The following is a 20558-nucleotide window of genomic DNA, read 5'->3' as shown; positions in this document are numbered from 1 at the left end:
AATCCTGTTAATTGTTGGTGAGGTGCAATTATGTGAGTGACTCTGTGATAGGGACCGTTTAGTTCAAGCTTCTCCATGACCTTGAAGTTAAGACCTCACCTTCTTCCTTTCTCCCCCCACATTCTCTCACCCCTCCTTTACTAGCTGTCACATATGAATAAACTACATTAAAATAACAAACCTCCACTAATTAGCTGATTGTGCTGGGAAGTGTGAGAGCAGAATTTCCTGTGTGTGTGAGAGCAGAGCAAGCAGTCACAGGGGCTGATCAGCTGATGCCACCCCAGGCGGTTTGCTTCCATTCAGCTGCCTCACACCCAGCAGAGCTCAGCACAGTGCTCCCATCACCCATATGGGTTCTCCCTACTTCATACTGGTTCTCTGCTCTCTGTACTGATTCTCCATGCCCCATAGTTGTTCTGCACTGAGCCTGTAAATAAAGGCTACAAAGTGAACTCACCACCCATACAGTGGGAAACTGTTACATGTGCTTGGAGCTGTGTCATTTTGGGGATGGGGCTGGGGGCAGGTAGTGCTGCAGGATGAAGGATGCAGCAGCAAGGCTCCCAGCAGACCAGTCTGTACTGCATTCATTTGCCTGAGGTGTTGGGGCTTTCTGAGCCAAGCCCAATCTCATAACCAGGTCCAGCCTCCATTGAGACCCTCTGTTGGGAACAGAGGTCGGGAGCGCCAACTCTGCAGCCCGAGCTTCAGCTCTGAGCTTACAAAGACTCCATCCCATCCTTCCTGGGACAACTATGGCCTGTGTGAAGGCCTGTGGGTTGGGAACGGCCATTTCTGATCCTTCTAATGCCCTTCCTCGCTTCTTTCCCCTCTCTCCTTCCAGCTGAAAGAACTATATGCACTGACGCAACCTCAGGAAAACCCACAATGGCTGCCAAGCGCAAAGGCGGCCTGAAGCTAAATGCAATCTGTGCCAAGCTGAGCCGCCAGGTTGTCTTCGACCACGGGGGAGCCGAGCAGGCGCGTGCGGACAAAGGGCCGCAGCGGGAGAGCAGCAACAAGGATCTGCCTCAGCCCGGGACCAAGGAGTCAGGGACTGAGTTTTCAGACGGACTCAGCCACGTGCAGAAGATCGAGGAGGACAAGAGGAGGGAGGTGATCGAGAAGTGGGTGAACGGGGAGTACGAGGAGCCTTTGCTGGGGCGGGCCGAGGGCAAGGAATGCCGGGGCGCCGAGGGTGCGGAGGTGCCGCCTGAAGGGGTCTACATGGTGCAGCCCAAGGGCTGCAGCGATGAGGAGGACAACGGGGACGAGGCAGACGTGCTGAGGGGCTCACAGGATGGCACATTCCTGGACGACAGGGATTCCGACGGGGCGGCCTCCAAGGATGACGCGTACCGCGCCTCCAGCGAGGCGGCCTCCAAGCTGGGAACCACCTCAGGTAAGGCCCTGCCACCCACCCCTCCATGGGGCAGTGACTTGGCCACATGTTTCAAGGGAAAGGGCAAGCTTCTGCTGGCTGTGTCTGCCCAGGAGAAAGCCAGAGACCCCAAGTCCCCTAGCAGAGGCCTGCCTGGCTGCTGGGTATTTTGATTTTGGGAGCATGACCATTTTGTTTCTGCTTCAGAGTACCCTCCCTTAGCAGGGTGGATGTGTCTGGGTCTCTTCCCAGACCAAAGATCCCATGGTAGAGTAGATCTTCCCTAGATATTTGTTCTCACATAGAGTGTGTAAGCGTGCTTGTGCCCACCAGTTGTACTTTACCCAGCAGTGATACCCTCTGAACTGAAAGCTGATCCGAGGGCTGTACCAAACAGAAACCTCTAACAGATGCCCATGCTCCATCACTGCTTCCCCTGTTCCCCTGGCTGCTGCCACCCAGCACTGGCCCCTCCACGAGGGCTGCCCTGGCACTCCTGCCTTGTTAGGGGTAACACACAGCAGCTCCATCTCCTGCCCAGCAGAGCTGCTCTTCTCAAAACTGCACAGCCCCCACTTCTGAACTGGGCGCTGACTTGGGTGTCGTTGTAAAGAGTCTTCCCCCAGCCTGCGTATGCATTTCCTATTTTCATATAGCTCATGTCTTATTTATTTACCTCATTCAAAATCTGTGTTCAGCCACAGCTACTGGGGAAAACCCCAGCTGAGTTTCTTGCTCGTTTTCTGATACGCAGGCCCCCAGATTGATTTTTTGGGGCCATATTAGTGCTAAGCCTCAGAAGAAGCTTAGGACAGATTGAATTCTCTCTATTAGGGCAGCAGCTCCCTCCCCCGATTTGTCACTCGGCTGGGTTGGATCCATAATTGAAAGATCCCCCCCTAATCTGCTCCACCTGTGTGCACCCTCCCCTGATCTCAGCACTTTGTGAATCCATCAAACTTTCCTCCTTTTGTGTGTGCCTGTGTTTTCCTCCTCCTGTTAATAATGCAGCCTAAACTCATCTCCGTCTGTCCGTTCCCCTTCTGGAGAGGCACATTCTCTAGTCTTCACGAGTTCAGTGGCAGCGCACATAATTATGCATATAAGATATAAACAGAGCTGTTTAATTATCCTTCGCCACATCAGTGACAGAGTAATTAACAAACATTGCAAGATCAATGAGGAAAAGTGTGACCTTCAGTTTCCTTTGATAGGAAAGCCCTTGTCGTTCCCAGACACAAGGTGATTGTGCCTGGACTCAGTTTTCAGTTTGTTTTAATTCCCTTTAGCCCACATTTGCAGCTTTTATTTGCCATGAAAACTAAAAGGAGGGGAACCTAGAATGTCAAAATACATTGCCAACCTGTGGAAAATGAGAAGGAACTGAGGTATTTTGTCAAGTAGGAGTTGTCAGTGATATCCCTTGAAAGGGCTGTGCTGTCAGAGGATTGCACAAAGATCTGTGAGCTGTCACAGGGGGCTGGACAGGGGGCAGGTAATGGCACGTGGGGTTCATATACAGAGCCACTGGGGGTTTGACATGCAAAGGATGTGCTGCTGGGTCTTGGTCGTCTGCTTCGGGAAGCCTGGTGTAAATGTTGATGGCAGCGATTCCCTGGAAAGCACAGTGTGAAGGATCTGTTGTGCTGGAGAGGACAAAGTATTCCTGCCACCACTCTCTCCTTCCAGGGTCACACAGTGGGGCTTGCTGGGCAGCATGCAGGAGTCTGCAGAGGCTTGATCCATGCTCTTTGGTCCTCATGCTTTGAAACAAGACAGCTAATGCCCATGGGGAACACGCAAGGACCGAGGAGTCGATGCTGAGCCTCACTGCGTGCCTCCCTCCAGGAGCTGCAGAGCCAGCGGCCGGCAAGGGATGTGTGTCAGCCTCTGACCTGCCCACGCGCAGTGTTTCCTCATTCATTCACGCACCCTCTCCTGCACCCTGACTGACCCACGCTTCTCCACACACATTTATATATAGCATTTACACTCCTGGTACAGGCTCTGACCGGGATCCCTTTCCGCAGTGTACTGGGGGAGTTTTCCTGCACAGTCCCGTGTTCTTCCCTCTGCCCATTACTTTCACACTGCTCTAAAGCAGTCACCAGGAGCTTTCCTGTGTGCAAGTTTTCAAAGTTTTCTTTTCTTAGCTTGTGGGCTGTCTCTCTCAGAAAGGGAATACTGGCCTTCAAAATATTCCTTTCAAAGGGAATATTTCTCTTCTAGATTTCCCGGGGAGACCCCACTTGGAAGAATGTGCATGACAAGTGCCAGTTTCTCTTGCGTTATCCTACTGCCCCCAGATTTCCACATCCCCCTCCTGAGCAGGATAAAGGACAGAGCCCTGGCTGGGATGCCCCATCCCCCAGGATCCAGACCTTGAGCTCCATTTGGGCTGTTTTGCTTTTCCTTCCATATATAGTGTGCTGCTGCAGGCTATTTTTAGCCCCTTTTTTGCTAGCTCCGGATCCTTTGTGATACGATAGCTGCTCTGAGACTCGCAGATCTCTGCTCTTTGGCAATGCCCACAAATGGAGAGCGGCAGCGAGGGGAGAGGGAGCCCTTTTGTTATCACACAGAAGGGGAGAGAAAAATGCGATGCAGGGGGAGGGCTGCTCACTTTTCACAGGGATTTGTTTCTCAGCCGCTGTCCTTCTGCTTCACTTCTGTCTGCACACGGGTATGGGAGAGCTGTCTGTCTGCTCGGTAACAAGAGTGGGTTGGAAGGGTCTCAGCCTGTCTGCCTCCAGCAGAAGAGCCCCCAGCCTTCTGCCTAGCTACAAAAACGTGGAGGTTGTCAGGGCTGTAGGGGTGTGTTGGTGGGTGAGTGAAGGTGTGCTCTCTAGGCAGCGGGAGCTGGCCAAGGTTCCATCTGAACGTGGATGAGAAATGACAGCAACACTCACAAAGCCGTTCTTCGGGGGAGGTATTGCAGTCATCCAGAACCAAACCTGAGCAAAGGGAGATAGACAATGCAGGATGTTCTGGGGCATGAGGGGATTAGATCTGGGGTGCTGAAATCTGAGCTCATGCTCAGGCTTTGCAAAACTCATAAGAAAATCTGAAAGCTCACCCTTCCCAGTGGTCTTGGGTTGTGCATCTGAATTCTGCACCAGTCTTGTTACTGAGTATTGGGTACAAGGCTTGTTGTTGGGCTCTGTGGGGCTGATTCTGTGCTGCCCACTCCATACCTGTCAGGATGCCTGTTCTGAAATTGGGCATCCCAAAATCCCATGCAGGATGATGGTTCTAACTGCCCGGAACTGGCGGCTGATCTGGGGCTGAAGCAAACTCCAGCACTGGGCAGAGTGCCTGCATCGTGCTGCTTGCAGGCTGCAGCCATGTTCTGTGTGCGGCCTTTCTCACGTACCCAGGGAACTGGTGCAGCAGCAGTTCTACTCTGTGAAGTCAGCTGTGTCGAGCAGTATTGACACAGGAATGTGACCCTCACAGACATGCACATTTTAGTGCCTGTTCGAGGCAGTCTCTTCCTCCTCATAGTCCTGTGGAAGCAGATTTGTGCAAGCTGATGGCTGCTAAATTGTGAGATTGCTCATTGACTGGCACTTGTGCGTGCAGAAGTGCTTGTGTAAATGCATGCCCAGGCGTGTGGCATTATAGGCTATCAGCTCCCCAGTTCATAGGTCTGTTTTCATGCTTGGGGTCTGTTAACAACTTTTGTGGCTCAATGCCTTCTTTTTCAAGGCTGTGCTGTCTGGGTCTGAGCTTTGCACCCAGTGCTTAGATCCTCCACCTGCTTCCTGTGCCCCTGCTGGTGCTCCTGTGGTAGCCTGCCTACCCCAGAGCTCATGTGAGTGAGTGGAAAGGATGATGGGGGAGGTCTGAAGGACTGCTGCACACAGTAAATCTTTACTCTGCAGGAGAAAGCAAGAGAGAGATGAGGAGGAGGAGAAACACTGTCAGACTGAAGCCCAAATGAGTCCAAGCTGCCACATCAGAACAATCTGTATTTCCTCTTTATACTGATATTGGGTGACCTCCAGATGTGTGTTCTTCCCCTCCTGGTGGCCCAGGAAGGGGAATAGGGGAGGGAGAGAACCCAGGAAGAGCTTTTGCTTGGTCTCCTAGTGCCCCCAGGCAGAGCAACCCCTCCTGCCCCTTCCCCACTCACTGGAGGGAACACACCTCCTCTCTCTGAAGCCTACATGGGGAGCTCATCTGTCCTCAGCCCAAATGCTGATGGAGAGAATGCTGCATCCATTTGGCACCTGTGCAGGCTTTCCCCTTTTCCTGGAGCTGTTCTTGGATGCTCAGGATGCAGCCAGTAGGTTTCCACTGCCCTCACTGAACTGCTCTCTCTTGGAGTGTGGCAAGGAGAAACTCCCCAGTCACTGGGAGAAAGCTGGCTGAAGAGAACTGCAAGAAGGACTGCAGCGACCACTGGAACCATCCTGCCTTTGACTTGCCTTCTCCACTCCTTTCCCTCTCTCCTTCCCACGAGCTGTTCAGGCGTGCAGCCCTACCTTCCTTCATCCCCACCTCTTCTGCCTCCCTTGCCCGCTCAGCACCGCCCCACTCTGCCCTCTCCTGCTGTACCCGTATGGTCACCAGCATTGCAGCCTGTCCTCCGTGGGTCTGTCCGTGCACACACACACTCACACAAGGACAGATCCGCATAAACCTCAGCATATTGGCATTGGTCTCACTTCCAGTAAAATTACTTTTTCTTCATATTAGGCCAAGGCGAGAGTGCAGAGACATTTATGAAACTTTGTTTAATGTACTGAAAAGCCATCGGCTAGAACATTTAGGAAATTGATTTTCCTGGCATTGATGAACTCTTTTTATTTTACCCCAGTATTAATTACTTTTTTTTTAAAACTAAATTAATTTAAGAGTCGTAAAACCTAACAAGTGAGCCAAACGTCAGTAGATCATGCTCCCCTCTCCTCCTAACCCCCCTCCTCACTACCAGTGCTGGTATGGGAGGAGAAGAAAAATCAACCCCTTGCATGACTCTCTCCTTCTGGTTCTCTGCAGGGGAAGCTTCGTCGCTGCGAGATTACGCTGCCACCACCATGAATGAATTCCTGGGCATGTTTGGCTACGATGACCAGAACATGCGGGATGAGCTGGCCCGCAAGATCAGCTTCGACAAGCTGAACGCTGCTACCTCAGAGGCCACCGCAGCTGCAGCCTCTCTCCCTGGCGAGGATGCCATGAGCAAGCGAGCTCGATTCTCCAAGTATGAGGAGTACATCCGCAAGCTCAAGGCTGGAGAGCAGCTCTCCTGGCCCATGCACTTGGCCAAATCTGAGGAGCTGGGCTCCAAGCTGGGCAAAGAAGCTTCCTCGGTGCTGGCACAGCCCATTCGGCTGCCAGGTCCAGATGCCTCCATGCTGACGGAGACCAAAGCCACCATCCTACCGCTGCCCTCTCCCAGCAGTTCCCAGATGCAGGGCCTGATGTCACGGGCCTCCAAATACGACTTCTTCATTCAGAAGCTGAAGACAGGTGAGAGCATCAGGCCACAGAATGGCAACACTTATAAGAAGGCCTCCAAGTATGACCTAGAAAATGTCAAGTACTTGCACCTTTTCAAGCCTGGGGAAGGCAGCCCAGACATGGGAGGAGCCATCGCCTTCAAGACGGGCAAGGTGGGCCGGCCTTCCAAGTACGATGTGAGGAACATTCAGAAACTCACTCAGGTGAAAGCTCCAACACCCAGCCTGGCCCCTACTCCTCTCGCCAGCACCCCCAGCAGCACTCCCATGGCCGGCCCGGAGCAGGCTGTCTCCTTGCCATTCAACACTCCTGAGTACCTGAAGTCGACTTTCTCCAAGACAGACTCCATCACAACTGGAACAGTCTCTACAGTGAAGTAAGTGTCCTCCCACTGTTCTTAGCTTTGTGTTAGCGAGTGCATGGGTCAGTAGCAAATCATAGTCCATGTACTGATACGTACTGCACTGTTAATGAGATGTTTCTTTTTGCTCTCTGTGTCTGTTCCTCTGTCACACTCTCCATCTCTGTCTTGTGCTGAGGATGTGGCCTGCCCTCAGCAGTCACAGCCATGAATCCAGAGCCTGCTAGCTCCTGGGCTCATATGCTGAAAGGAGAGATAAGGGGACATGGTGCTGTCAGCGCTCTGAGGTCAAGATCATAACTGCTTCCTTTCCTCTTCCTCCAGTGCCCCAGGCAGCCAGCCATGCTGTGAGAAACCAATTCTTGCTTCCATTTAACTCAGTGGCAAAACTCTGCTGAATGATAGAGAGGGAGCCTTTGAATGTCTTAGAACATCCCAAATATTTCTGTGCCTAATTCCCATTCATTTTACAGGAATTAGGCATACGTGTACTTTTATGAGACTGGGCCTGTGTGTCTTCTCAATGTGCTTGTTCCTTACACAAATGGATGTGATTCAGTTACCCTGCAGACTGGGCAAACTCATTAGCCCAAATACCACTAATGACCTCTTACACATCGCTGGCAATCTCTGCAGTGATGCCATTGACTGAATAGAGATAGTCAACGGCCTTGCCAAACTTTGTGTTACTGTGTAGTTTGGCTTCCCAGGCTGGTAGCTGTAGAAGAGCTGCACACATACCCGAGGGGCACAGACACAACTGCACAGTGCGTGTACCAGGGATGACTGTGTTTAAATACCATGGGGCAGCGAGAGTGCCAGGGCTGATACGGGTCTTTCTGTAATGAGAATCTTTTGAAAAAGAGTCAAACTGCCTAAAAAGCTTTCTGATTTGACATGCCACTGATTTATCAGTGGCACATTTCCCTGACTGGTGGGCAGAGCTGGTGATCCTGCCTTTGTGTGAGGCAGCCATGCCCCAGCTGCCTGCAGACAGATGTGGGAGCTCTGTGGTTAGGGTCAAGAAAGGGTAAAAGATTATTATCTGGCCCCCCGCATGAGAAGAACCTGGTACGTGCTCCAGATGGCAGGCAGGGACTGCTATTACTAAAAAACACGGCTGTAAATATTCCTGTAGGCACCGTGCCTTGTTGTGATGGGTGACGTGGCCAGAGCCTCTGTGCCTGCAGTATCCTGAGCACTCAGCTGCTCAGTGGCCACCACAGAGTGGTGCGTGGAGGCTGTGAGCCTCCGTCCGCATGGGGATTCCAGTTTTATTTCCTTTCTCATGCTCACATGGAACTCGGAAGTGGCTCTGGTCCTTTTCCTCCGGGCTGCTTGCTACAGACAGGCTTCTGTGGTTAAAGAAGGCAACCTGTTGTTTGTGCTAACTTCTCTCTGGGACCTGGCTTCTAATTCAGTCCCCACTGAAACCCACTAACCTGGTAGGAATTATGCATATCCACATATAGCACAGGTTGAAACTCAACCATTCAATGTTAGGAACTCATCTACCTGCTCTGAGTGAACCTGGACAAAGGTGTCCTCGTTGAAACCAGGATTGTGCTGATGGGTCACTATGTCTCAGGTGGGCTTAGCCTGCCCCGGAGCTCTTTTTCCTCTTGCAGAACTCAGTGAGGATGTAATTTTTATGTTTCCAACTAGTGCCAAGTAATCCAAGCTCATGTGGCATGGGTGTCCGGTTGTTTTTTAGAGATTAAAATAAATGCCTCTGCTGCCCCATCTGTGTAAATATGGGCAGTATTGCAAGGTGCTTTGGGGAGGCCTTTGTCTTCATGTTTCCATCCCTGGTTTGCACGTGGTGTGTGGTCACCTCCCTCCTGGTGTGTGGTGCTGTGCAGAAGCAAGGAGCTGTGTCTGCCCCTGCTGCTGACCAGCTCTGTCCTCTGTTTCTCCCTAGGAATGGATTACCCACTGACAAACCCACCGTCAGCGAAGATGTAAATATTTACCAGAAGTATATTGCCAGGTAGGCAAAACTGTCTTCTTTCTTGGTGAGAGGGCTGGGAGAAAGGGGGTGGAAGGGGCCTTGGAGAGATGAGGTTTGTCCATCTGGCCCAAGTGTTTAAAACCAGCTGTTGGCACTTCCATTTCCCTCTGGCATCTGTGCTCACTCTGTTCCCCTGCTCGGGATAGCAGTAGCTGTGAGAGGTGTACAGGCATGCCAAGAGTGTGCTCGGCTCCCCAGAGCTGCTAGACTTGTGACAAATAGTGGAAAAATGTTTCACTGCAGAAGCCTGTGATGTAAATGGGAGCGCCGTGTCTCAGCTGTCACTCTGTGCCCGGTGCTGTGCCAGTTCCAGCCTTTTCTCCCGCTGTGCCCGTGCCCACTGGAGGCAGAAGGACATCTCGTCCTGAGAGCCTAGGCTGGGAGGAATCCACAAGTGAATCGAGTTTGGGCAGGTCTCAGCCCAGTAGGGGATATTCTGCAGCTCTGTTACTTGAAAACCCTCGCTGGTTGTGTGCAGGCTGGGGCACCTCGGCTGAGCTCTGGCCAAACGGGAATGAGCAGTGCTGAAAAGGAGCTCAGGCTGCAGCGGTGGCACAGAGTAATGCCATCAGAGCCAGAGGGACAGAGGAGATTACTGCAGAACACCTGCCTGCTTTGGAGCTCATCAGCCTCTGCTCCCAGCCTCAGCTCCCAGCCCCTGAATCCTCGGTGCTATCAGGGAGCTCACTGTGAGAGCCCCTTGTGTACAGAGCCACCAGCAAGCACTTCTCTCCACAAATACAGCTGAAGGATTTGTTCCCACCAGCACATGGGGAACAGGAGGGGAGGGGAAGGTGCACTGTGCTTCCCCATCTTGCCCGAGACTGCGGGGGCTTCCTGGGGGAGACAGCAGCTGGGGAGCTGCAGGGAGGATTCGGCACATGGGCAGGGCAGGAGGATGGGGGCAAGTGATGCCCCTGGAGCCCTTTTGCCCACATGCCTTCTAATGCAGAAGGGGAGCGGGAGGTCACTCGCATGCAGCTCCTCTGGTGCACACAGCAGCTCACCACCTCCTGGGAGGGCACAGGAAGGAAGGCAAGCTTTGGGCCCATGGCTGCACGGCGCAGAAGGAGCAGCGCCCTTTGATTGCTGAGTCTGCTCGGTTTCTCTCAGAGAAGATGCTGCTCTCTGTGTCCCCAGCTCCCCTCTCACACAGCCCTGCTCGAACCCCACACCGCATCCACTGCTCACAGTGCTCGGTGAGCCCCTTCCCCTGGGCAGGTAACCGAGCAGGCTGCTGAGACAGCGCAGGGACACCACATCCTGCTCAAAGAGCTCCGCAAGCCGCCCGCTGGCGGCCCAGCCACATCCCTTCCATTTACACACAATTTTAAAAACAGTTCTAAGCCTTAAAATGAGGGGGTAGGGGGGAAGAGAGACACGACACTGTATGTCTGCGCTGCATAATTAGCTTAATGAGTTTGCCAGAGCCATTGCCAAAAGCTGCCCAGGGATAATCCATTCTCTCACACAACAAAACAAAACCTCTTACTTAGCTAGTTTGGGGTGGGTTGGTTTTTTTTTTATTTTTTCTCTATATTTATAATTTAAAAAAAAAGACCACAGAAAAAAATTATTATTATTATTATTAGTGCCTCAGCAGATGGTGCTTCTGGCAGCACTTGCTTAAATATTTATTTCTGTGTGGGTTTCCTCCCCCCCTTGTAATTGGGGTGGGTTTTTTCTTCCTTCTTTCACATCATCGTTACAGGGTAATGAGTCTGTAAACACTCACTAAGCATGCTGACTCCTTTATTTATTATTTTTATTATTATTTATTTATCCTTGGTTTTTCTTTCTAACTCTTGCCAGATCAAGACTGGTTCTTTGGCCAGAAAAAAAAAAGCACAGAGATTAAAGTGAGGGAAGGGGAGGGAGGTGTACTTGTGAAATGAATCTGTGCCTGTACTCACAGCTTAGGAGTTTGGATTTGCATATCAGCGTGATGAAATGGCCTGAGTTTGCAATCAGATGTGTGTGTGCTCACACCTGTTCGTGTGCATGGAAATTGTGTGGACGGTCATGTAAATGAATCGGGGTGTTGATGCATGTGCATGGAAATGGGCACATGTGTATGTGTGTAAGTGAGTGTGTGCTGGGTGAGCTTTCCTGTTATGAAAAAGCTAAACAGCTGCTGTGCTTTAAAAATTAATAGCTTTGAACTGTTTCAAGTGTCAGAAGAAACACAGGATAAAGATAACCCTTTAGGAACCTCAACCTGCAGGCTGAAGGAGCAGCCCGTCCCTTCAGAGCTGTGTGTGCTGCTTCCATCCTTCCCCCAGCGCCCCGCATGCTCAGCTGCCTGCAGAGTTCTTTGGTGTCCAGCCTTTCTGCTGCAGCTGGCATCTCTGCTGCATTATCCTTACCCTCAATGCTCTTTGGGGCAGCTCTCCCTGAGCTCTGCCTGTGCCGAGTGTCCCTTTGGCCCGCACACCCCATCTCCCCAGCCCTGCACAGTTCTTTGCTCTCCCCGTGCCACCCCACAGCTCCTTGGCCTTTCCACAAGCCCCAGACCAGCAGGACCAGTTCCCTCAGTGCTGTTTCGTGCCCTCTGTTTGTGCAGCTAGCGTTGCTGTTTGCTTTGTGGGTTGTTTCTTCTCCACTGCCAGGGTTTGTTCCAGTTTCTCAATCACCTGTTCTGACGTGATCCCGATTTCCTGCGGTATTTCTTCTCCTTCCCCAGGGAAGGGCATGTCTGCTCCTGGCATCTGTCCCTGTCTCCTTTTGTGAATGCCGAGGAAAAAAAGTAATTTAATTTTTTAGCAACGTCTACCTTTTCTGTCAATTAAATCCCCTCTCCGTCTCCAGGAGGCCCTGCTGTCTCTGCAGTTGACCTCCTCTTCCTCACTGCACTCCAGAAATGCCTTATTTAGTGCTGCTCTCCATCCTGGCTCCTTTTCCTGTCCTGCAGCTTAACGTTACCTTGCATTTTGGTGCTCCGCCGTCTCTCCTGCTCCTGCCCCTTCCTCTGCTGCCCCAGGACACCCTCACTCCTCCTTTTTTCCCCTTTCCCTGTTGCCCTTCCTTGTTTCTTTCTGATGCCCTTTATCATCTGCGCTCCCGGTGCATTTAGCATGAAGTGACGGGAGGAACCTTTGAGCAGATGGCACTTTATCTCTGAATGTTTCCCCTCTGAGTCCCCTTCCCTCCCTGCTTTTCCCTTTCAAGCTCTTCAGCTCCTCTGGGTTCCCCAGGTATACGCACTGAAGATCTCTGCACAGATCAGCCTGGCACCACAGCATCCTCCTTTGCCAATCACTGATCTGTCTGTCAGCACACTCAGTGCACTGTCCATTTGTCTGCAGCTACCATGTGGCCTCGCTGCCTTTTTTCTCACCCTTTATGTCAGGAATTACGCAGATTTGCTGCATGAAAGGCAGCATGGAGTGGGTGCCCTACTCCTAACTGCTCTTAAGGGCAAGCTGAAAATCCTTTGGCTTTGCCTTGCGCTGTTTTGTTGTGAGCAAATACTACATCCACATGGAAAATAACCATCAGCTGTGCACGGGAAGAATCTGCACACAGGGTAGAGGCGCTTCGCTCTGCTCCTGCTGACCCATCTCTCCTTGTCTTCCATTGCTCTCTCCATCATACTCAGTTCCCATATGATCTTGCCACGATGTTGCACTGCCTTCCTGGCTTCCCCTCCGCTCTGCAGGTTGCAGCCTCCTCTGTAGCATGACACCAAATGGAGACATAACTTGCACTAATGAATTTCTGAGCTTTCTGTGATCCTGGTAGACGTGTGTGACCGATGTTCATTTGTTTCCTTGTGGTGTGGGAGGTTTCTGAAACTCACTGCTGAGCTATCCAAACTCACTAATGAGAATTCCAGAATTGTGTGATATTTAATTCCTTTCTTACTTTTCCACAAGTAAGCAACTTTGAGGTAATAGAGGTGAATTTCAAAGAAAAACATATGCAGATTCAGGAGGTAAAAGCCCGGAAGGATCTTTCTCAGGAAACACCTGTTTAAATAGAGACAAATAAGAAAAGAAAAGTGGGAGGGGTCACTGTCCTCAGAGGTGATAAAGCAGGTGGGTTTGGATGCCCTGGCCACATGGGATGAAGGCAGGAGTGGGACTCACTCTGTTTGTACCTTGCTCACAGACACTGCTCTCAGGACACCGTTTCATTCTCTGTTCTCCTGTCCTCCTCTCGTGCACACAGGTTTTCTGGCAGCCAGCACTGTGGACACATACACTGTGCATACCAGTACCGAGAACATTACCACTGCCTTGACCCAGAGTGCAACTACCAGGTAAAGGAAGGAGTATCATGGCACAGCCGCCAGGTGGGAAGGGTCCTGCCTAGGGGAGGTGCATGTCCTCTGTGCTGTCCTCCCTCGTGCAAGCACGTGTCATCACTCTTCTGCTCTAAAAAGAGAGCAAGATAGATTTTGAATTTGCTAGAGTATCGATCAGCTCAAGCCAGTGGGAACTACTCCAGATTTACACCAGTGAAAGCAGGAGGATAAATTCTTCCTTGGTACAAATTGTGGTTGGAAGCAGGGCATGCTGTTCTGTTAGCCTGGCTCTTCCCGTCCTGCTGCCCAAGTGAGGCTGCAGGGGCAGTAGCTGCAACAAAACACCCAATAAGACCAGCAGCAGGCCGGCATCTGTGGGGAGAGCTGGGGGCAGGAGCATGTCCGATGCTGTAATTGCTGGGAGATCTGCCAGGGCAGCAACGTCAAAGCAAGCTGCATCACGTGCCGAGTGTTTACCCTCTTCCCAGGTCTCTGAGCTTGACTCTGCCATTTCTGTGGTCAGGCTGAGAGTGTGTAAGAGGGAATCCCAGAGTTGGCCTCTGCTGTGCATGAGACACAACTTCTGCCCTACCCGGGAGACCTTCTGGTCGCATGGGAGTGAGAGCCTGACCACAGCACGAGAAGCTGATCTGGCTCTGCTGAGTTTGCCTGTGGGTTTCTATTGATCAGAGGAGGGTTTTTTCTGGGATGCACACTGTGGTCCTCCTAGCACTCAGTAATTGAGATGAGTCTGTCCCAGCTGTGACACAGATATCTGTGCACCAGGAAAGAGAGAAACATAAAGAATAGAAAGACAGAAAAACCTATTATTGTGATTGGTCTCATGATTATTTCCTAAAGAGTCTGGGAGCTGCTTGCAAAGGAGCTGTCTGGTCTCGCAGGGAATAAGGATTTAGGCTGCTTTTTAAAATGCAAATTATTTTATGGCTGAGATATATTTTATAATAAGTAACGCTCTGTAATAAGTGGGCACAAATTAACGATGATTGGCAATAGCAATCCTGTATGTACACCCAGGGAAATCATACCTCCGGCCTCCAAGGGATTCCTGTTGAAATCTGTATCCATCTATTCCCATGCCAATACCAGCGAGATTGATCAGGATTGATATTATAGAAGGAGAGAGTGGAAGCGATAATCATTTGTTTCCTGTGAGGGAGACTAGAAAAGTTGTTAAACATTAGAATGCAGGGCTTTTCAATTACTCCTCAAAATAAATGGATATTGATTTCTTTTAAAAAATCAGATTTACTTTCCCACCTTCTCTGTTAAATATTGATGTCTGTGGGAAATAGAAATGAAAAGCTTCATTTTAAAGGCACTTATCCTTCTCTGAGAGTGGGCTATCCTCTCATTACTTCAGGCAGGTAGAGGATGGGAGGGATCTTCTGGTCATCCAGATCTGGCTCTGAGCTCTGCTACCAGCATATCTGTCACCAGAAGAAAATTCTATGTCTTCATTTTCCTAAGGGGTGGCAGACAACCGACACCAGGAAGATGCTGAAAAAGAGTGTTTTTCCCAGTTTCTAGTCTGACATGAATGTGGCAGCCAGTGTCTCACTAACCACTGCAGTGAGGGATCTGGGAGCTTGGATGTCTCTCTTGCAGGCTGTGTAGTTTGCTGGCTTGCTTTCTAACTATAGCAGTCCTCGAGATAGTAGCAGCTAAAATTATGTTAGAAGAATTGCGGTCTTAAAGCTGCAGGGAGCATATTCTGAACATCACCCCAGTGTCATGTTTATGATGTTTAAAGGTTTTCATGTGCATACGCTTTCCCTTTATTGAGAAAATACGGACACACAGTTGGTCTCTACTTTGACTCTCTTGGGATGACTGCTGCTGAGCTTTAGACTGCTGGTACCAGAAGTTTATTAACAACAACAACAAACCCTGCTCCCAGGATTACTCACCCACTCCCTTCACGTGTGTCTCACTCTGTCTGTCTCTGTATCTCTCCAGAGATTCACTAGTAAACAGGATGTGATTCGGCATTACAACATGCACAAGAAACGTGATAATTCCCTCCAGCACGGCTTCATGCGCTTCAGCCCCTTGGATGACTGCAGTGTGTACTATCACGGCTGCCACCTGAATGGGAAAAGCACACACTACCACTGCATGCAGGTAACGGCCAGACCGGGGACTGAGTGGTAGCATACGAGATGAGTGGAGCTGTGTCCTTGCTGGGCTGAGGGACACCTTCACATCTAACAACCCAGCCCGTCTTTGCCAGAGAGCAAAGGAGCCCTAACTTCACTGCTCTGAGCTCCTGTTTGCTTCTGATCCAGGCCCTTCTCCAAAGAGACTGCTCCTTGACCTTCCTGCCGAGTGCTGGGCAGGGTGAAGGGTTTTCTGGGTGTGGAAGCCCCGTCCATGCAGTGAGGCAAAGCAGGGCTCAAGGTTGTCTTGGACTTCGCTGGTTCAAGACAGTCCCTTCTCTGAGATTTGGGGACATCTTTTGGCACCACTGTTCTGCTGCTACCAAACTGATCTGGTGCTCCCCTGAAATCAGGCTTTTCTATGGAACATCTGCCCTTTAACACTGGGTTCGTTTCCTCTGTAATCAATTTCTAAAGTAATTAGATTTTTATGTCACATACCTAGACTTGACACCCCTGGTTCCCCATCTCCTCTGCCAATGGAACTGGAGTTAACATGTCTGTACTGTCAGCTGGGAGCTTTGATTCAGGAGCCAACAGTGGTGTTCCCAGACCAGGGGCTGCTGCCCAGATGTGACCGTGACCCCTCTGCTGTTTTTCTGACATGGACACACCAAGTTATTCAGGTCTTCCCCTGATTGTGCCTCAGATTAGAGGGTTTGATACCTGCTTGTTTCATTAAAATTGTGGCCTGAATCATGTGCTGTAGTACGAAACAGAATAATCAAGCAGCACTTGATGAAAGCTTTTGTGACCCATGTCTCCCTTCCAGCGCAATCCCAACAGTTTAAGACCACAGTTAAAGTCACAAGGCCTTAATCACATGCTTAAACGCTTTGCTGGGATAGACTTAAGCATATGTTTGACTTGAAGTCAGGTAAGCTTTCTGAAGTCAATGGGGCTTAAGCACATACTTAAACGTTAGGCATGCACTCAAGTGCTGTCCTGAATAGGGGCTGCTTGAAGCACGTGCTTACAGGCTTTTGATAAATGGGGAACTTCGGTGACTTTCTCTTGAGGACATTTTCTGTTATTCTTCCGTAATATTCATCACTCATTTTCTTCAATTGACCAGGATGAGACTTGTTTAATTTTCTAGAGTACAAGCTTTAAGTCACTCTGAGTTAGAATAGAGACCCTCTTTTACACAACTATATATGGGTAATTCCACACTGTGCCCACTGTCTTCCAGTGAAGCAATGCCCATGTAAGCAGTGCCTTACAGGAAAGGTGTCTGAACATAAACCCTCAATTAAAGAAAATATTGCTTAAATGGCAGGATTTGTGCCATCCATCTCGTGGGGTTTTTTTCTTTATGTCCATAATTGGTGTGGATAAAATTCAGTTAGTTGTTTATATAAACTGACATTTTTTTAGGCTTTAGCACCAAGAGCTGCATTGCAAATTATTCCTAAGGAGGTTTTTGTTTAATTCTTTTTTTTAATGCCGTGCAGGGTCTGTCTTTTTTCAAGGTGTCAGTGCAGAGAGAGAGAGGCTCTTTTATATTGGAAATAGCTGGAGATTCCTTTTTTTCCTGGGTATTTGTCATGGGTTTTGTTATTGCCTGTTTGAATCAACCTGGGCTGAACTGAGAGGTGGTGTTTTCGTTCTCTTCACTTCTGAGATGGTGCAGGCATTGGCACACGTTGTGCTGGAGAAGAAAAGGGAAAAAAAAAAATACCTCCCTCAGCAGGGCTGAGGACGTTTTCAGATTCCAGTGTTTTTTTACTCAATATGGCAAAGTTGCCCGCTTTACCCAGCGGAAGGCAGGTTTTCAGCATTCCGTCCTCGTCACACCATTCCCATTTGCTGCCCGAGTTTAAAATTGTAGAAGCAATAGTCTTGAACAGGCAGCAGGGAAAAGCGCCACCAGTTTGCTAAATCAGCTGAACGTAGGGTTTGTGCTTTGCTCAAATGAAACCCTTGTGTTGCAAGCTCAAAAGATTGGCCTTATGTTGCACCACTCTGCCTTTTTCCGAGAAAGAAAGGAGGGAAATAACTCATTCCCAGGCGATTTCAGTTTCTTCTAATAGATGCAAGTCCTACTCCATCCCATGTCGCTCCAAGATGACAAAAAGTAATGGTATCTGTCAGTCTTCTGAACAGTGGGAACCCTGCTTGCCTTCTCCCCAAACAGTCACAGTTATTTGTAGCTGGGCTTCTATCCCTTTGCATCCTCCTCTTTTTTTCTGTTTTGTACCCTGGGAGTTCTGTTTTTGTTCATGACAATGTTTCAGTCTTTAGATGGGGAATTAAACTGATGACTTAATGCTCTAGGAGAAATGCCCAAATGGAACTGTTAAATGTACGTGTGGTGCTCATCTGTTTATTATTGCTGATGTTAATAAGATCATGGTGGGACGTTAAAACACTGTGCTGACAACTGCCTGTTTTGCTTGGGGTAGGTGGGCTGTAACAAGGTCTATACGAGCACCTCTGACGTGATGACCCATGAGAATTTTCACAAGAAGAACACACAGCTCATCAACGACGGGTTTCAGCGGTTCCGCGCCACGGAGGACTGTGGTACTGTGGAATGCCAGTTCTACGGGCAGAAAACCACTCATTTTCACTGCAGGTGAGATAGCTGGGAACGGCAGGGATCCTGCCTCTGAGATGGAGGCAGATGGATGTTTGCCTCCTGCCAAGTCAGGAATTCAGGAGTGTACACAGGGACTCAGTCTTCCCTGGTGTGGCCTTCTCAGTGCTGCTCTTGAGAGGGCTCATGCTCCAGGGCAGATGTGATTGCCAGGATCTTAGCACAGAACACAGGTGGCTTGTCTGTGGTGATGTGAGGAAAGAAAGAAAAGACATCCAGGAATCATTTGGGAAGGAGATCACAGTGCTCAATTCATGCCAGAGTTCAACTCAGGGGGACACTAATACACTGCTAATGGCACTTTCATGCTAGAGTTCTCTCCAGCCAGCTCATCCCTTTCAGAGCCAGATTCTCCCTTCTGTACACAAACGCTCTTCTATTGATTTCTCATGTTCTCAGGAAGAGTGGAAAAACGTAGTTGGTACCTTAGTTCTCTTTAGCCGCTGTTTCGGTTGGCACTTGCAGTGGTGGGCGCATCCCCACGTTATGCTGGCTGTTCCTCAGAGTGGGGATGGCTGCCAAGCTGTCTCATACAACAGCACTTTTTGCTTGACTTGGTGTTGCAGGTTAACTTACATAAAACTCTTCAGCCCCTTTGTAGCCAGGGCCACTGCCTCATACTGGCTGCCGTCCTTGTCCCAGAGGGTGGCATGTGACAGCAGTTGCACTGTGCTCCTGGCCCACACGGCAACCACTCTCTCCTCCTCGATGCCCTTGCAGGCGACCTGGGTGCACCTTCACCTTCAAGAACAAGTGTGACATTGAGAAGCACAAGAGCTACCACATCAAAGATGATGCCTATGCCAAGGATGGCTTCAAGAAGTTCTACAAGTATGAGGAATGCAAGTATGAGGGCTGTGTCTACAGCAAGGCCACCAACCACTTTCACTGCATAAGGGCAGGCTGTGGCTTCACCTTTACCTCCACCAGCCAGATGACCTCCCACAAACGCAAGCATGAGCGCCGGCACATCCGCAGCTCAGGAGTGCTGGGCCTGCCTGCCTCTCTCCTGGGACCCAAGGATAATGAGCAAGAGGAGTCCAGTAATGATGACCTTATTGACTTCTCTGCAATGAGCTCAAAGAACTCCAGCCTGAGTGCCTCTCCCACCAGTCAGCAGTCTTCCGTTTCTCTCATAGTCCCAGCTGCACCCTCCTCTGCTGCTGAGCTTGCTTCCTCACAGGTCAGCAAGCCTGCCAACAGCATGACACCAGCCACCAAGATCTCCGGCCTGCTCTCCCAGGCTCTTCCCAGCAATATTCCCTTGGCTCTGGCACTCTCCAACTCAGCACTTCCTGGAGCGGCTGGATCCTTCTTCCCCATCATCCCCAGCCGAGTCTCCACACCACTTCCTGCCAGCTCCGCTAACCTGATGACTGCTGGTTCATCTGGCACCAATCCAACATCATCTGCTCCCACAGATTCCTCATCCCAGGCCATCTCAGGATCTGGTGAGCCTTCAGCTACTTCTTCTCCAGCTCCAGTAGCATCCATAATGGAAAGGATCTCTGCTAGCAAGGGGTTAATCTCCCCGATGATGGCCAGGCTGGCAGCGGCTGCACTCAAGCCCTCTGTGGCACTTGAAGCAGGTGAGTTGCCATCATCAGTTGTCCTAGCAGTGGGAGGAACAAGCGTGCCTGATGATCCGGAGAGGAGAGAATGAGGGGCCCCCTGGGAGTGGGAAGGGAGTAATAAAGGAGCAGCTCTGGGAGAAGAAATTTTGTCGTGTCCAGATGACCCTTGAATGGCAGCTAACCCTTGGAGGAAGGGAACCCTCAAAGGCAATCTTGGCATGGTTTCCTGTGGAGCCTGGCTATCTGCATGGCCGAGTGAACGGGGCGTGCTGCCCCTTAGGCCTAGGTGGCTGGAGGGCTCCCAGCAGAGCACCAGGTGCCCCCCATGGCCTCCTGCTGATTACAATCAGCAGTGTGGGTTTGGGGGGTCCGCCTGGCAGCACCCAGCATGGCGCTGCCCCCTGGGCCTGAGCTGGGCTCTGTCAGCACCGCTCCTGAGCATGGGATGAGGCACTCTGCTGAAAGGGGAGGGGATCTGCGCCATGCTTTTGAAATTATTTGAAAAATTGTTTCCTAAAGCAGAGAAAGGTCATTGAGGGAACTATTTTCCTTTATTTTTTAATAAAATGCCACTTGCTGGCTGAGAAGCAGCTTGCCGTCAGCTGTACTGCCGGAGGGCAAATTAATATTTTAGTCACTTGGGGATTGTGGAAGAAAGCTCCGCAGACATGTTCCTGTCAGCAACTTTTTTCCCTCCTTTTTTCTTTGCTCTTCTTAATTTTTTTCCCTTTAAT

The 20558-nt window shown here is 50.3% G+C and overlaps 1 protein-coding gene across 1 annotated transcript; it reads left to right on the top strand.

Moving 5' to 3' along the window:
• Positions 1–19928, top strand: LOC104914159 (zinc finger protein castor homolog 1-like). Its single transcript, XM_010722841.3, has 7 exons — positions 1–1405; positions 6389–7229; positions 9136–9204; positions 13396–13486; positions 15452–15616; positions 18057–18229; positions 18971–19928. The coding sequence occupies exons 1-7, from the start codon at positions 811–813 to the stop codon at positions 19911–19913; spliced, it is 2877 nt and encodes a 958-aa protein (XP_010721143.2). The 5' UTR covers positions 1–810; the 3' UTR covers positions 19914–19928.
• The last annotated feature ends 630 nt before the right edge of the window (positions 19929–20558 follow it).

Source organism: Meleagris gallopavo, chromosome 23, assembly GCF_000146605.3.
Source record: "Meleagris gallopavo isolate NT-WF06-2002-E0010 breed Aviagen turkey brand Nicholas breeding stock chromosome 23, Turkey_5.1, whole genome shotgun sequence".
NCBI classification, from domain to species: domain Eukaryota; kingdom Metazoa; phylum Chordata; class Aves; order Galliformes; family Phasianidae; genus Meleagris; species Meleagris gallopavo.
Note: the sequence above shows the minus strand (reverse complement) of the source record. Positions and strands in the feature narration are given on the sequence as shown.